We start from the raw sequence: 16,153 nt of genomic DNA on the forward strand, positions 1-16,153 counted from the left end.
AAAGATCTCAAGCAATCTTTCAATTCAATTCAAATTTGGGATCCATGTGGATTCAATTCAATCGCGCAATAATTACAAACAGTTCACAAAAAAAAAAGCCTTAAAAAAGAGTTATTTACATTTTTTGAGGCAAGCGGCAAGGTATGCACAAGCGGAGCCGCGACTCTTCTGCAGGTGGAAGCTTCAACGGCTGCATCGCACGCATAGCGTGTGGGTCTTGTTCCTCCTCTTCCCAAAGCTCCATGTTCCTTTTCCCTAGAACCCTAAACCCTATATTCATATTCCATGTTCACACCGTTATAAACTCTGTAAGCTCTTCCCCTGCTTGACTTAGATATTGATCACATGTGTTCGATGAATTGTCCAAAACAAAGTCACAATATTGGTGAATTCCTGCATTGGTCTCGTTGGAGTTCAAATCATGCATCCATAATTAATCATCCATGCCTAGTTCACTAGTAATATCATCAATCCAAGCATTCCAAATCTGCACATTAAATAATACTCTCTACTAATTAATTAGTTAACACATAATCTAATTAAGTTGAACTCAATCAAGAAAAAAATGGGTGGATAGATAATAGTTAAGGGGGTGAAAAGTGTGTTTATTGAGTGAGTGTTTGAGTTAGTATATCAAATAGTATGATAGGAATAATGAGGGGTGTGAAGAATGTTTTTATATTCTTTTCAAATTTAATGGGGGTATAAAAATAATGTAGGTGGGAAAATAAGATAATAGGGTGGGAATATAAACACTCTTATTAAAATAAACTAGTTAAAAGAACTCACTTTGTTAATCATTATATAGAAAATCTCAAATCTACCTTTATTATTTAAATGAAAAATGCTATTTTTTTAAAAATATCTTTTTTATAATTTTTGTTTCCTAACTGTGTGGTAGATCAATTTATTCGATATTATTTATTTTTGTTTTTGTTTTCTTTAAAGTCCAAAATGGAAAAGCTTATGATCGAACGACCCACCTGCAAAAACACGATGACATGCCGGTTCACTTTAATGAGCTGAGTGCTCAGCACTGTTCACTGAAGACTCGGCAATTGCCACTGTGACTATTTGAAATTGCATAAAAATGATATTTATATTATATAACTCATGTTTTTTCTTACATAAACATGTAAAAAACTAATGAAATCAACATAAAATACAAAATTCAAACTTATGGAGTCACATCTATCCCCATTATAACGTAAAAATGACTGATACTAATTGCCACTTTTCGTCAGTGGCAATCTGCCTAGTTTTTTTTTTTTTTTAATTTTAAAAGGCACATTGAGCGCTCGGCACTAAAAACACGGGGCGTGTTATAACGTGAGTTTATTTGTCAAAAAAGTGGACCTATTTTTCATGACAACCTTTTAAGTGAGTTTATTTTATCATCAAGGGCAATGAAATAGACTTTAAAATCATTTACTTTTTGTCTTTTTCTTTGTTAGTTTTTTATTTTATTTTGTAAAATCTAATGTATAAATGCCATATGTAAGTTGGGACAAAAAGCATTTGGGTACGGTGCTGCTATTTAGCTCCAACTTTTTTATTTTTATCCTCAACACTTTAATAAAAATATAATTTCCAATTTTACCCTAATGTAAATTTGCTTTTAACGACATAACATTAAATAAAAAACAATTCACTTAAAACCATACCCAACATCAACTATCCATTCACCATCTCCACTCAACTCTCTATCATAACCCCAATACAACACTCTCCATATTGATGCAAATAAGTGTATATATTGGCGAATTGATGCTCAAACCACGGTTTGGGAGTCTTCAAATGAGTTATTAATTATCATTATTCCTATAAGTTTTAACATAAAAAATGCTTATTTTTAAAATTTAGAATCACGATGTCTTCGGCATTGGTGTGCCAAACATATTCTAAGTCATTCGGAAATAACCCACCAAACACAAAGCAATATGTTCAGTAGTTAGCTGTTCAATAGTTAGCTACTGAACAGTTTGCATTGAACCTCCCTACACATGTTCAGTCATGCAACACCGAATATTCTCATAGATTTTAGTAAACCAAAAGCCGAACAAAAGTCAATTTTTTTTTTTTTTTTTTTTTTTTCAAAATAGTTTTCATTTTGTTCAAATTCAACATTTTTTGTTTTTTGTTCCAAGGAATAACATCATTTCACTAAACAAGCCAAAATGCAAAGAACAAACTTACAAAGCAAATATCAGCAACTACTAAACAATCAAAGCATCAAAATAGTAGAAAACAGAAAGACAACACCAACACACTAAAGAGTCAGTGATCAAAAAAAGACCTTATGGATGTGTAGTGGATGTGGGCATGGGGTGGGGTTAGTTTTGGCTTTTCTTTTTATTTCTTCAATTTTCTTATGGGAAATACTTAGGTCCTCAGTTTTGAGAACCCTCTTGTCCTGAGCATTGATATGGCTCAATTTTATTGAGTCATGTGTTGCTCTTAAATATATAACCAAACATGCTTTTATCTTTCTTAAACATACAACCAAACACCCTAGCCACCCAGCCAACCCAGTAGCAGCCCCACCACCTCCCATCCTCACTGTGGAGGCTCCAACACCGACGACCTCCACGTACCCTCAGTGCCAGCGCCACATGTTATTGCTTATATATTAAAAATAAATTAATTAATGTGATTGCATTGATCATTATAATTTATTTATTTTTTGAGAAAGCATTCATCTTAATTAGAAATCATCAACATGTGAATTATATCTACTATGAGTAAGCAAATGGAAATAGAACAAAATTGAGAAAGCATTCATCTTAATTAGAAATCAGCAACATGTGAATTATATTCTACTATGAGTAAGCAAATGGAAATAAAACAAAATTTCACGGATCCATTGAAATAGATAAGGCCTGAGTGAGAGAGAAGGGATGGGAGGGTTTCAAGCAGTGGGCTTAGGTTGCCGGTGTTGGAGCCCCCATGGTAAGGATGTGAGGTGGTGGGTGGGGTGGGGTGGGGTTTCTAGGGTGTTTGGTTGTATGTTTAAAGAAAATTAAAGCATGTTTGGTTATATGTTAAGAGCAACACATGGCTCCATTTTATTGGGCCACATCAATGTTCAAGACCCAAGTATTTCCCCTTTTCTTATTATATTCAAGAGAGTATAATTGGAAATTTAAAAGAGATAAAAGGTGGTCAAGATAGTAGTTTCACGGAGCCAAAAGGCCCAAAACTAGTGGTAGGCATTAAAACCGATCAATCGACAAACCAATCTAAACTGAATCGATGGTTTGGTTTGAATCGGCTTTTTTAATTAAACGGTTTCAAAACCAAACCAAACCAAACCGTAAATTTTGGATCGGTTACGGTTTCATTATCTCAAACCGTCAGTTAAACCAAATCAAACCAAACCGACTACTTATAAGAATTAATAATATTATTTTTTACACATTGCCTTATATAATTGGAGCAAAACTAATTTATGTGGTGGTATGCACCATATACAATCATGTATAATGTCCTAAATTTATATTATATACTCAATTTTCAAAAAATAATCACTCTGTTTTGAAACTTTGGGCTTGAAAATTATTGTTGGGCTTATAAAATAATGTTGTGCCTTGAAAAACAAAACAAAACAAAACCAAACCAATCCAAACCGACATTTTCAGTACATCGCACCTTTGGTTTTAGGCTTTTACGATTTAGTGATGGTTTGAGAAAATCTCAAACCGACCATAGCAGTTTGGTGATGGTTTTCAGTCAAATCCAAACCAAACCAAAACCGTGCCCACCTCTAGTCTAAACAAAATTTCTCTTACTGTAAATGCTAAGCCAGGTATTTGAACTATTTTGATATAAGACCAAATAACACTTTCTAGTCTAAATCATAGCCCTTTAGTTTATATTGAGTTGCAATCAAAAACTTAAAAATCTAACGTGACCATCACGTGCTTGTTACAAGTAGGCTTACTTTTGTCCTTTTTCCTTTGCTTTTAGAATCCTCCAATCACCAATATGCTATAAACATGGATTTGAAAATACTTTTCATTTAGAAAATTTTGGAATCTAAGGATGAGAACTTTTCATTTATACATTGCCGTCACAAATTAGGGATTTGAGATGGGAGTACAAGCTAATATAAAAAAAGTTTTTTCTTTTCCTTGTTTGGTTTAAATGAAAAAACAAAAAACAGTGTATTTTAAAATAGGAATAGGGATCAGATTGGTACCGATGGGAGTGCCCAATTGTCGTAACCAGGCTTTGGGGCGGACACCCATCTCGCATAATTAATTATTGCGATTATTGACCACTCATCATATCCCGTTTCTGCCTGAAGGATCATGCCTTCCCAGCCTTCGTTTTGCACTTTTAAAGAGGCCACTTCGATCAAACTCTTCTCTCCGAGTCGATGTGGGATGCCCATGCACTTTGGACACCTCTATTTTGTTTAACAAGTTAAAAGAACATCCACTTTGTCATCGGTCCAACTCATTCGATTGGTCCAAAATGGTGACAATCAAAATCTTACACAACACAAGGTTTTGCATATGGAAAAGAATGAAGGCCCAAAAGGTTGATCCAATTTGTTTTCTTCGAACCATGCATGGATAAGTCCAATTTTATATCATACACAAATCCATACATAAGATGGTCTAGACCTGCCCGGGTCAAGGTTTAGTACTGGGCTCAGCACAATGTTTGACCCAATAGCTAGCTTCAAGACTTAGGCTCCTTCTATTGAGGTATACCTCAACTTATTTATGTTGAGGTATACCCTATTGGGGTCCACACGAGTCGTTTTGTGTCGATCCGAACCGTTCAATTTTTACATCTCCATTGATAGATCATCCATGCAAAAAATTAGCCAAATCGAAAATCATTTGTCTATCTAACTTTGATCAAACAAATGAACGGTTTCCTTCTATTGAGGTATACCTCAACTTATTTATGTTGAGGTATACCCTATTGGGGCCCACACGATTCGTTTGTGTCGATCCGAACCGTTCAATTTTTACATCTCCATTGATAGATCATCTATGCAAAAAATTAGTCAAATCGAAAATTATTTGCCTATCTAACTTTGATCAAACAAATGAACGGTTTCATCGAAAATATTTGATTCGTCTATTTGTTTGATTAAAGTTAGATAGGCAAATAATTTTCGATTTGACTAATTTTTTGCATGGATGATCTATCAATGAAGATGTAAAAATTGAATGGTTCGGATCGACACAAAACGAATCGTGTGGGCCCCAATAGGGTATACCTCAACATAAATAAGTTGAGGTATACCTCAATAGAAGGAGCCTATATATATATATATATATATATATATATATATATATATATATAAAAGCTGCCTCACCCCCACCACCCTCCACTTTGTAACAAAAAATTTAAGAGAAAAAAAAATTCAAATAATCAAAGAAGTTGGGTCACATAAGTAAATATGAGGAAGTAAGAACATCATCAAGTATTCAAGTTGAGGGTCCCATCCTTATTCCATGCTTACTACCACATTTCATGGCCACATTCCATCCTTCCCATGGGCCCTATCCTTAATCGGAAGATAGATCTCATCCATATTTCATAGGTCCTACCCTTATTTCTCCGAGGTCCACCTGAAGGTGAAATTATGGTCCCACAAGAGTAATTTTGTTATGAAACTATGGTCCCGGGTGAAATGAGAATCCATATCCAGTCCCCTCTTAAGGAGTGTGATTGGTGAAAGATCAAGAGAGATGTGTTTTGGCTCATCGATTTCTTTGCGTTGGGCTGGGTTAAAGATCTGAATAGAAGAAATAGGCACGTAAAGAGATGAATTAGAAACATATAGTGCATTAGAGGAAGTACATAAGTGAAAAGATTCTCAAGGGAACAACGTAGTATTATTCTCAACAAATTTAAAATAAGTAAATCAAACACAGTTGAAAGGGTAGAAATAAATAAAATAGTGACTGAGTTGAAAATATTTCTTTCAAGATAGCTAGTATGTTTGATTGGAGTAGATCAGTAGATGTTAGGGTTCAACGATTTTGGTGTTGGAATTTTTTTGGGATGAAATTTTAATTTTTCTTTGCATAATTTAAGTTTTGTAGGGTTTCAAGAAAGGTCAAAATAGTTTTTATAAAAATTTATGTGACAATGTCATGTTAGTAAAACACCATTAGAACACCAATTATTAGGACAGTATTAGAATACTAATTATTAAGGTACTCGATCTAATACCCCAAGAATATAATGTTAGAACTTTATCATTGCTGATCAGCGATGACCATAAATGCAGAGTCGTGCATATATGGAGTGCTTACGAGGCTTGCGTAGTTGAAATATATTAATATATGACTTCATCTGTACTGTTTATCCATCTATGCTATGCATGTGGCCGAAAATATTGACTGTCCCACTCTGCGAACTTATAAATTAATATATTTTTAATTTAAAAATGAAAACCATAAAAACTATGTGCAAGAACATAGTTTTTGCCAGTAACCAACTACTATAACTTTGTCCAAAAGTGAAAATTAGAAATCTAGAAACACGGAAAATTAAGACAGATCGAACCTCTATGGTTGTTTGCCGCTAATTTAATTAGTGAGGCAAGTTGGGGTTATGGGTGTTTATACAATGACTAATGCATAAAGTGCCAATTTAAGTAAGAAGTCATACATTTTAATATTTTATTCCTGCAAAAATTTTAGTATGCACAAACAAACAATTTTGCTTACTACAGTACTGCTTACCTCACCAGCATGACTCAAACATAGTGCAAGCAAATGTTCCCCTTACAACATTAAACTAACATTACTATCATACAATTACCGTTTTTTAATTGTTAATTGTCACACATATATGTATTTTTTTTTCTGTTTTTTAATTAGTAATTGTCACACAAGTACTCTTTTTTAATTGATAACTATTACACAGTTACTAATTTTAATTGGAAACTGTCACACATTTATTATTTTTAAACTTGATGACTGTGTGACACTCATTATTTTTAAAATTGAATCAAATTATTTTTGAAAGGCACATAGTAATTTAATTAACACAAGGAATGGTATAGGGCTGCCTGACCAAATTGGGCTGGGCCCATTGACTATTAATTAGGTAATTAGCTAGTAAATATGTGTAAGTGACCATTATGAGAAACCAAATTGTATTTTTGACTATTATGAAATATTCAAATGTTTTATGGAGTTATTTGTAATTTGCTATTTTAAAATCCAGTCTTTGTAGACAATCAAGTCTTAAATTTAAATTTTGTCCAAATTTAGACGGTGAAATCCTCTCTTTTATCATACGCAAGCTAGGCTAATTATATGAATTTTATGACTATTTAAAAAAAAAAAATTGCAAAGGCTAATATTGCGTGTGATTTCTGCATAAAAATTATGTCTAATTTGAATGAAATTTTAATTTTGGAGAGAATTTTAAAAAAATTTAAACTATAAGCTAGGGCTTAATTTTGGAGATAATTGCAAAGGCTAATATTGCGTGTGATTTTTGCATGAAAATTATGTCAACTTTGAATGAAATTTTAATTTTGAGGAGAATTGTAACAAAATTTAAACTATAAAGACTTAATTAATTGAAAAAAATCAAACAATAAAAATAAGAACCAAACTAGAAAGACTGGTCATTTGGCCTAACTTAAAATATGAGTCTCTGAGTGGCTGCTAATACATATAGTTGGTGCCTACGCGTTGAAGGCACCAACTTTCAGTTTGTCCTTAATTAACTAGACCTGTTTAAGTAATGTTGAACATAACCAAAAACAATCTAATATGCCAAGTTGATAATCAAGTCTTAAGCTAGGAACGAAATAGATTAATATGTTCACATGCATCTGGATCTATTGCTCAATATAATGATTTATTTTAGTAAATAACTCAATTAAATAGTCTAAGATCGCCATCAAGAAAACAAGTAAGATCGAGATGATTAGTTTATATGTATATGTATAATATATCTTTCTAGCTAGGGCGGGCCCCATGCATATTCGATCCCGCTTATAAATTGGATGGAACTCATGAACGTAGTCATGCACTTCAATCCATGCAAACCTCATCTACTTGTCTCCATAATTAAGAGCAACTAATCTCTCTCTTCTTCTCTCTCTCCCACACACACACACACACACAAATGGCTAACACAGCTGCTCCAGTGCTTGTTAATCAAAAGCCTTTTCAACCCAACACTAATATCATCTCCCTTCACTCCACAAACTCATCCATCATTAAACCTAATGATTCCAATGGGGCTGTTGATGATGTTGAAATCCCCACAATTAATTACTCAATGCTATTCTCTGATGATCGTGATAAACGGTCCAAAGCCCTTGAACATATTGGCCATGCCTGCAAGGACTTTGGCTTCTTCTACGTATGTTTGTTAATTTGCTTTCGTTTGGGTAGAATTTTTCCATGTATATATGTTTGCTAGCTAATTTGTTTTCGTTATGCTTTCGTACCTTTAATCAGGTACGTAATTAATTTCTAAATCTTGTTTGTAATTTGTCAGCACTCCTCTCTTATAAATTTTTACGTTATCTTATAATTTTTCATACTCACAGAATGCAGGGGAGGGAGTTAGAATGGATTGTCAATAGCGCTAGCCATACTTTACATATAGAAGTGTAAATTTGAAATCTTTCTTGATCCGGCCTTAGCCTGAAATCAGTTATATCTCTTCTGTAATTTTAGACAGACTGTCCATCAGCCTTATTTCAAGTGGCATGGGATGGATGGTGTGCTGCTATATAGCCTATATGCACACCTTTCATACGTACTCGATCTCACTACACACCCATTTCTCACCTTACACATTTTTTTTATTTTATAAATTTCTCAATTTCACACCCCAAAAATCTATACCCTATATTGCGGTTTTCTCTTTTTATTTGTATTTGACTTTTAATGCTAATCGTATTATAAATCTTAGACTTTGTAAGTAAAGTAACCGTGGATTCTTAACACTTTTTTTTAGTGTGTCACATCCATGAATGTATATATATATATATATATATACAGAGAAGTGCTCTAAAGCTAATCAGTTAGCAAGTTAATACGAAGCTAACCATGCTTTTGGGCTCACCACATAACTAATCTCATAATCCGAACCATCAATTATTTATGCTCTATTTCAAAGATCATCACTGTAAAAAATCAACTAAATCGAAAATCATGTAGTCATCTAATTGAGATCAAATAAATAGACGATCAGTATTTTCGATAAAAGCATAGAAATAGTTGTTATTATAATCAAATGACTAAATGACTTTCTATTTTGAAGATTTTTTTACAAGAATGATCTTTGAAGTAGGGCCTAAAAAGTAAACGGTTCGGATTTTGAGATTACATTGTGCAGTGGGCCCAACATGGTGGTTAGCTTTGTATTAACTTACTAACCAGTTAGTTTTAGAGCATTCTTATATATATACATGGCTAAGATTGAAATAATAAATATAAGTACATCATAGAATTATTTTAATTTCTTATAATAACACCCTGAACACAAAGCGCAAGCGATGAATAAATTAGTATTGGGTAGATGTTTGGTTTCTAGAAATTAATCTATTTGGTACATTAATCTGTTTGGTATCCTACTCAAAAAAAAGTTTTAAAAAATTAAGATTTTTTTTTTTTTAAATGAGGGTTTTCAAAATCAATTTTTAAAATTTGAAAACTTGTTTGATATAAAATTTTAAAACAAATTTTAAATTTTAAAAACGATGGCAACTAAAGAAGAGGAAGTCTGCAAAAGAAAAGAGGAGAAAAACAATGTTTTATCGTTTTTAAAAAGAGACATGTTTGTTAATTTTGTTTTTTCTAGAAACTGATTTTGAAAATGGTTTGCTAAACATGTTTTCTTGACTAAAATACGTTTTCTTGTTTTTGGAAAAAAAAAAAAAAAAAGGTTTTTGAATAGGATACCAAACATGCACTAAAGTTTTCGTTTAATGTCTTCCATTACTATATGGATGAAATATGTTTTAAGATAACGATTAATTAATATTAATTAGTATGCTTATATGCACAAGTATTGATCGAACTCGTACATGTTTTCAGTTGGTAAATCATGGTGTATCCGATTCTGTATTTGAGGGTGTTTTCAAGGGAATTTCTGACTTTTTTAACCCAGTGGAGATAGAAGATCGAAAGCAGTACGAGAAAAGAAATCCAACTGACAAAATCCGATGGGGTCTTCGCTCTTCTCCTGGGGAGAACAGGGAATATCTCAAGATCATTGCACATCCCCAGTATCACTGCCCTACTAAACCAACTGGTTTCAGGTATATATATGTCAAATTAATGACTCAAATCTTTACAACATGATTCACATGTAGTTTGTCAACTATAATTTTCTTTTTCTATTACATTATATGAATATATGAAAACAATAATATTAGATGGATGCACCAATTATTATCTTAACATTTAGTTACCAAATATAATATGTGGTTTTTACTATTGTAAATAAATGAGGTCTAAAGTGAGTCCAAATATGAACAAATGTTATACTATCACATTGACCGCCTGGAGTTAAAAACAGTTGCATAATAATTGGTACTTCTAGAATATATCAAAATGCAACATACAATGATTTGCGGTTTTTGGTTCATTTTTAACTAAATGACACGAATGGGCATATATTGATGATATGAGGTGGATTTTGTATGTGGTTTCCCAATAGTGAGGCTATGGAAGAGTATTCGAAAAGAATGCGAGAGGTCGTACACGGTTTGGCAAAGGCAGTGTCAAAAGCCTTGGGATTTGAAGAATGCTACATAGAGAAAGCATTTATGCTTGAATCAGGCTTTGATATGTCTGCCATGAACCTATACCCACCAAATTTCAGATCAAAAGGTTCGATTGGTGTGCCTGATCATACTGACCCTGGCTTCTTTGTTTCGCTCATACAAGATGTGAATGGTGGCCTACAAATACTATCTCATGATGGACAATGGATCAATGTTAATATGCCCCCTAATGCCATTTTTATTAACCTTGGGGATCATCTTGAGGTATATTTCTATTCCCATTATATACTATTGTTTGTGTATGGAGCTTCAAAAGAAAGATCCCTATTTTTTTAAGAAATAAATTGATGCATGTGGGACTGATCACCTCCTCAATGTGTTTCAATGATCTAAACCGTTTATATTCTTTTAATTAGACAAAATTAACTAAATCGAAAATCATCTAGTTTCTTTTATTATATAAAGTTCATCTAACTATTAACAAATATAAACAAAATTAACTCTGAGATGTCTCCTGCAGCAAAAGAGAAAGAATAGCCCAAGCCATTGCTGAGAGTGGAACCAGCTCTCTTGTCATATAAATAAATAGGCAAATTGATCATGGTGTTTTCGATAAAGACTAAAAGAATGATAATAATCAAACAACTAAAGAACTTTCAATAATTAGGTTGATTTTTTTGTGAAGTTGATTTTCAAAAGCAAACCCAAAAATTAAATAAACAGTTCAGATTACTAATCTACATTTGGTACCTTAACAATTTGAATCCTTCTTTTCTTGAAAGGAGGGATCCTCTTAATTTATATCAAGGTACTAAATATTTGTGTTGCTATAGATTTTAACAAATGGGAAGTACAAGAGTCATGTTCATCGTGTGGTTGTGGACAACAACAAAGTGAAGAGGATCTCAGTGGCCACCCTTCATGGACCTTCACTGGACTCATTTGTGGCTCCAGCACCAGAGTTTGTGGATGAGTCTCACCCACCTGCATACCATGGAATGACCTACAAGCAATCCATAGAAGCCAATGGAGGCGATGAGATCGATGTCCAGTCCAGCCTTCAGCTAATTCGGCTCGAAACGGTGGGAAGTGCATGTGTGAAAGTAGCCATTCCAAGTCGTTGATCTGTAGTCAAATATTTGTGTTTTAGTTAATAAAGTTGAGTACAACTATACGTAATTGGGTCGACTTCCTACGTAGTAACAAGAAACTAGTGTATGCATGTCTTCTATTTCAAAGAATATTTTAAAAGAGTAGTATAGGTGTGTTTGGTTTATCATTTTGTTAATTGGATTTGTCTTATTAATGTTTTAGTGATGCATTATAAGAATAATAAAATTAGCTTATTGGAGTTTTCATGATGATTGGCTTAGACCCTGTATATTAGTCTGAAAAGTCTCTCTTTGATGGAAGGCTTCTTGCCAGGCACCGAGAAGTAACAATTGTTGAAGCATATATAAAATTGTCACATTGTTGATTGACCAATACATTCTGCAAAAAAGACATGGGAAAACCCTAGAAGGTGATGGGGCACCGGTGTGTGTAGGCCAAGGCCCTCTAACGATTAAGTCAGTAAGGTATTTGGATAAAACCCAAGTAAATAAGCTTGGAGCTATATATGACATTACCTTGATCTTGTGTATATGCACTACAAGAAATGTGAGCAAAGGCCACCTTCATTGGTTGCACAAAAATGAGTGGCAATTGGGCAATAGGGACTAAAGTTTCCAAATGCCACCCCTTTCTGTGCAACCAATGAATGTGGCTTTTGTTCACATTTCTTGTAGTGATGAAGGAATATTTATAGAGGTTTGGAGGAAACCCCATGGATATAGGATTGTAAGTTTAATAAACTTGTAGTCACCGGGAAGTATACTCTTTGTGGAAGTGAACTCCTATACTTGAATCCTTCCCAAACAAAGATATATTCAAGCCACTTGTACTTCATGGGAGTTGGAATCCTAGTAGAACAAGAAGTTCTTAGGTCTTTTAGATCGCGAGTTGCATCACTACAAGAAATATTAGTGATGAATTTCACATTCGTCACTAAACATCACTTCTGGTCAACTTGCAAGTCACAACACCTCACAGCAGCACACAACCAGCTGCTGAGCTCACGAGACTTCTCAATAGTGCACAATCGGACCATGGTATTTATAGGGGAAAACATCATGGCTTGCCCATTGGATACTTTACTAAATTCAAAAATACTCAAATCCCACATGTGAAGCAACAGTGCTATGCATGGGGTGGAGTGTGCTGCCGCTTTCTTTGCACTTTCCTTTAATTGGTTCCAAACATGTAAAAATGCAAACTTTCTTCTAGTCTTGCCCTAAAAAAAACAAGTGCTTGCGCAAACTATAATCATAAAATTAAATAAATATGCTTGATAAATAAACAACTGCATAAACATAGCTCCTCACAATTAACAACCAAACTTTTTTGTGTAAATTTGGTATCAAATATTGATGTTTGTGAAGAAAACCATGGAGGATTCATAATATATATAGGATTTTTAGGAAAATGGCCATTGGGGGGTTTGGGGGATTTTTTGGATTTTTTTTTTTGAATTTTTAATGATTTTTTTATTATTTAAAAAAAATAAAAAAAGAGGGATCTGAGCCGTTCACCCCCCACGATCCACGCATTTGGGCCGTTGGTTTCAAAAGGCATGTCAAAAAAAAAAAAAAATTGGACCAACGATCCTTTAATTTGGATCGCACATCCACCAATGGGCCTTCAATCCTGGCCTTTGGTGGTTTGCACGAGCGCCAGGGGAGACTCACACAGACCGGCCCGACATGCGGGGCCCACCTCTGAGGAGTGCGTCAATTGCTGCTCCACTCTCTCTCTCCTTCACGTGGGTTCTCCAATTGGATTTGGGTTTGGGTCACTATAAAGACCTAAGTTTTTGAAAGGGTTTATTTTTATTTTTTATGTTATTTTAAATTGTTAATTATTATTTTTTAATCTGTATTAGTTGGGTAATTTGTTTTTTGGTTAGATTTTTTTTTTAACAAAGGGTTATATTTATTTTCTTTGGGTTAATTAGTTAAAGTAGAAGCACTAGTTTGTGTTGTGTGAGAGACGAAGCAGGATGTGTTAAACCACTATTGCACCACTTCTTAAACCACTAATTGGGTTCATTTTAGACTAGTAAGTAGTAAACTTAGGGATGACTTGTGTTGGTGTGTGTGAGTTTTAAGGTTGGCTTATGCTAGAATGTGGAAGACGTGAGTGCGAGGGAGCAACTGGTCTGCATGCTAGGAAGCAGCTGTTGGTGGTCTAGGAACCAGATGGTGGAAGCAGGGGGTGAAAGGCTAGGTGAAGAGGAGAAAGACAGCAGGTGTGGAAAAACCCATAACATGATGCAGTTGTCATGCTATTAGAAGAGATGACATAGTATAAAACTAGCAGTAGGAAGAACAGAAAACGAAGGAAGAAACCAAAGAGAGAGAGGAAGAGAGAAGGAAAGAAGGATGGAGGGGGAGAAGGAGAAAGAAAAGAAAAGGTAAGCTCTATGTTCTCGCACCTTCTGTTTTTCTTTAGAATTTAATTTATTGGTCATTTCCGATTTTGGTGAGTTTCACTTAGTAATTAGAGAGGTTTTTGTGACCAAAGAAACCTAGACACTAAGTGGAGAATTAAAGTGATTTTTGGATGGGATGTAGAGAGTAATTTTTAGATTTTTGGTTTTTGATTTTAAATCCTTTTGGTTGTATTTTTTCTTCGATTTTAATTGAAGTACATTTTATATTTCTTCATTTATTAGTCTTAAAAACTGTTTTATAGTGTTAGAATAAAAGAGATTTGAATTTGGGTGAAGTTTGAAAAATTTGCAAATTTTCTAGAAAAAATGGCAGTTTTTGGGTACCCTACTTTGGGGTCGATTATCTGGAGTTTTACCCGTCCGATTTCAGTGATCTTTTTCTGTTTGTAAAGAGGAGTTGCAGAGCTTTAAAATGAGTATAAGTTTGCTCAATTTAGTGGAATTTTGATAGGTGAAATGCTAAGGCAAAGTTGAGAAAAAAATAAGGAAGTTCTGGAAATTTGGAGAAGATGATGAACAGTGCCGCGACCACCACCACTCACACCATCGGTGTGTGGCAGTGCGTGCGGCGGCTTCGATTGTCTGGGAAAGTCCCTCCCCACTGCATTTTCAATTTTGAGTTCGATGGTGACCTTCGTTTTGCCATCTGAGACCCCTAACTTAGTGTTTTCACTACACACACTAGAATTAGAGAGAGCGACTTTATTCCATAACTTTTTTTTTTTTTGTTGAGAAAGTGAGTTAGTTTAAAGTGTTTTATTTATTTTCTAAATTATATTCTGTTTTGTTTGGACATTTGTATATCTGGATTTAGGTTCGAGTGTGGTGTTAAAGATCCTGAAATAGTGACTTGAGAAAGCTAAGTTGGAATCAAGGTAAGGAGTCTTGGGAAAATCATTACGGCAATTGATTATATTAAATTTTGTGATCTTTAATTACATTAGTGATTGTGTTATGTGATTTTATATGAGTGATATAATTAGATGGTTTGTTTGCATAATAATCAGGAGATAAATGTTGAATTGTTTATGCATTATTTTCTGATTAATGCAAGTTTATGCTTTGAATTCCATGAGTTATTATTTTATATATTATGAAATGAGGAAGGGTAATGACTTGAGAAGATATCAGAAAGATTCATGTTGAGACGAGAATGATGGGAAACATGGGAAATAAATAAATACTTTTGTGTAGTTGAGTCTAGTCTTTGGGGTTCCAGGCTTCAGGTCAGCCCACCTGTGCACATATGGGGAGTGAAGCCCCTTCGATGAAAGGTCAATAAAATTATCATATTGGGTTTCGGAGCTGGAGACCGACATATAGACGAGATAACTAACAAAAAGGAAGTTTTGGGGTTATTGAGAATACGAGAAGGATTGACGTCATATTCATGCATCTGTTGTAAATATATTGTTATATGTGGCTATTCCTGTAATTAGTTGTAGGGGCATACTAGTAAATATTCTAAACCTAGTAAACCCTACCTCTATATAAGGATATTTATAAGATGAATAAGATGACAACTGATATATTTTCTCTCTGCCTCCTTTTCCACAAACCCTAATCTCTACATACTTTTACAACACGTTATCAGCACGAGAAGCTCTTTGGATTGTGGATCGCTAAACGAAAGAGGATCATCATTCAATTTGTTCTTCAACCAAGTAGGTTTTATAAAATAATTTTATGTTTATGATTATTTAACCTTGATTGATTGAAAAATCCCTATGAAGCATGAACCCTAAATTTATGTGATTGATTTATTTGGGTTTACATATTTTATACATGCTTCCTTGAATTGAATGATTAAATAATAATAAATAAAAAAAAGAAGAATTTTTGGGTGATCGGAAAACCACCCCGAGCAGCAG

General features: G+C 33.9%; 1 protein-coding gene and 1 non-coding gene across 2 annotated transcripts; one reads left to right on the forward strand and one right to left on the reverse strand.

The window, feature by feature from the left end:
- Nucleotides 1–4,182: 4,182 nt before the first annotated feature.
- LOC147277936 (small nucleolar RNA Z279/snoR105/snoR108) lies at nucleotides 4,183–4,292 on the reverse strand. Its single transcript, XR_015124106.1, has one exon. It is a non-coding gene; the product is annotated as a small nucleolar RNA Z279/snoR105/snoR108 (small nucleolar RNA).
- A 3,823-nt stretch (nucleotides 4,293–8,115) lies between these two features.
- Nucleotides 8,116–11,856, forward strand: LOC147277937 (2-oxoglutarate-dependent dioxygenase 19-like). The gene is made up of 4 exons (XM_086255763.1): nucleotides 8,116–8,355; nucleotides 10,041–10,264; nucleotides 10,666–10,996; nucleotides 11,566–11,856. Exons 1-4 carry the CDS (start codon nucleotides 8,116–8,118, stop codon nucleotides 11,854–11,856), a joined length of 1,086 nt encoding a protein of 361 aa, XP_086111889.1.
- Nucleotides 11,857–16,153: the final 4,297 nt, after the last annotated feature.

The sequence above is a fragment of the Dryas octopetala genome, chromosome 8 (genome assembly GCF_963921425.1).
Source record: "Dryas octopetala chromosome 8, drDryOcto1.1, whole genome shotgun sequence".
Taxonomy (NCBI): Eukaryota; Viridiplantae; Streptophyta; class Magnoliopsida; order Rosales; family Rosaceae; genus Dryas; species Dryas octopetala.

Excerpts from the sequence above, each read along its gene's own strand:
- LOC147277937 (XM_086255763.1), top strand. The coding sequence starts at position 8,116 with ATGGCTAACACAGCTGCTCCAGTGCTTGTTAATCAAAAGCCTTTTCAA. Across the intron at positions 8,356-10,040 it reads AGGACTTTGGCTTCTTCTAC|TTGGTAAATCATGGTGTATC; the intron begins GTATGTTTGTTA and ends ACATGTTTTCAG. Across the intron at positions 10,265-10,665 it reads ACTAAACCAACTGGTTTCAG|TGAGGCTATGGAAGAGTATT; the intron begins GTATATATATGT and ends GTTTCCCAATAG.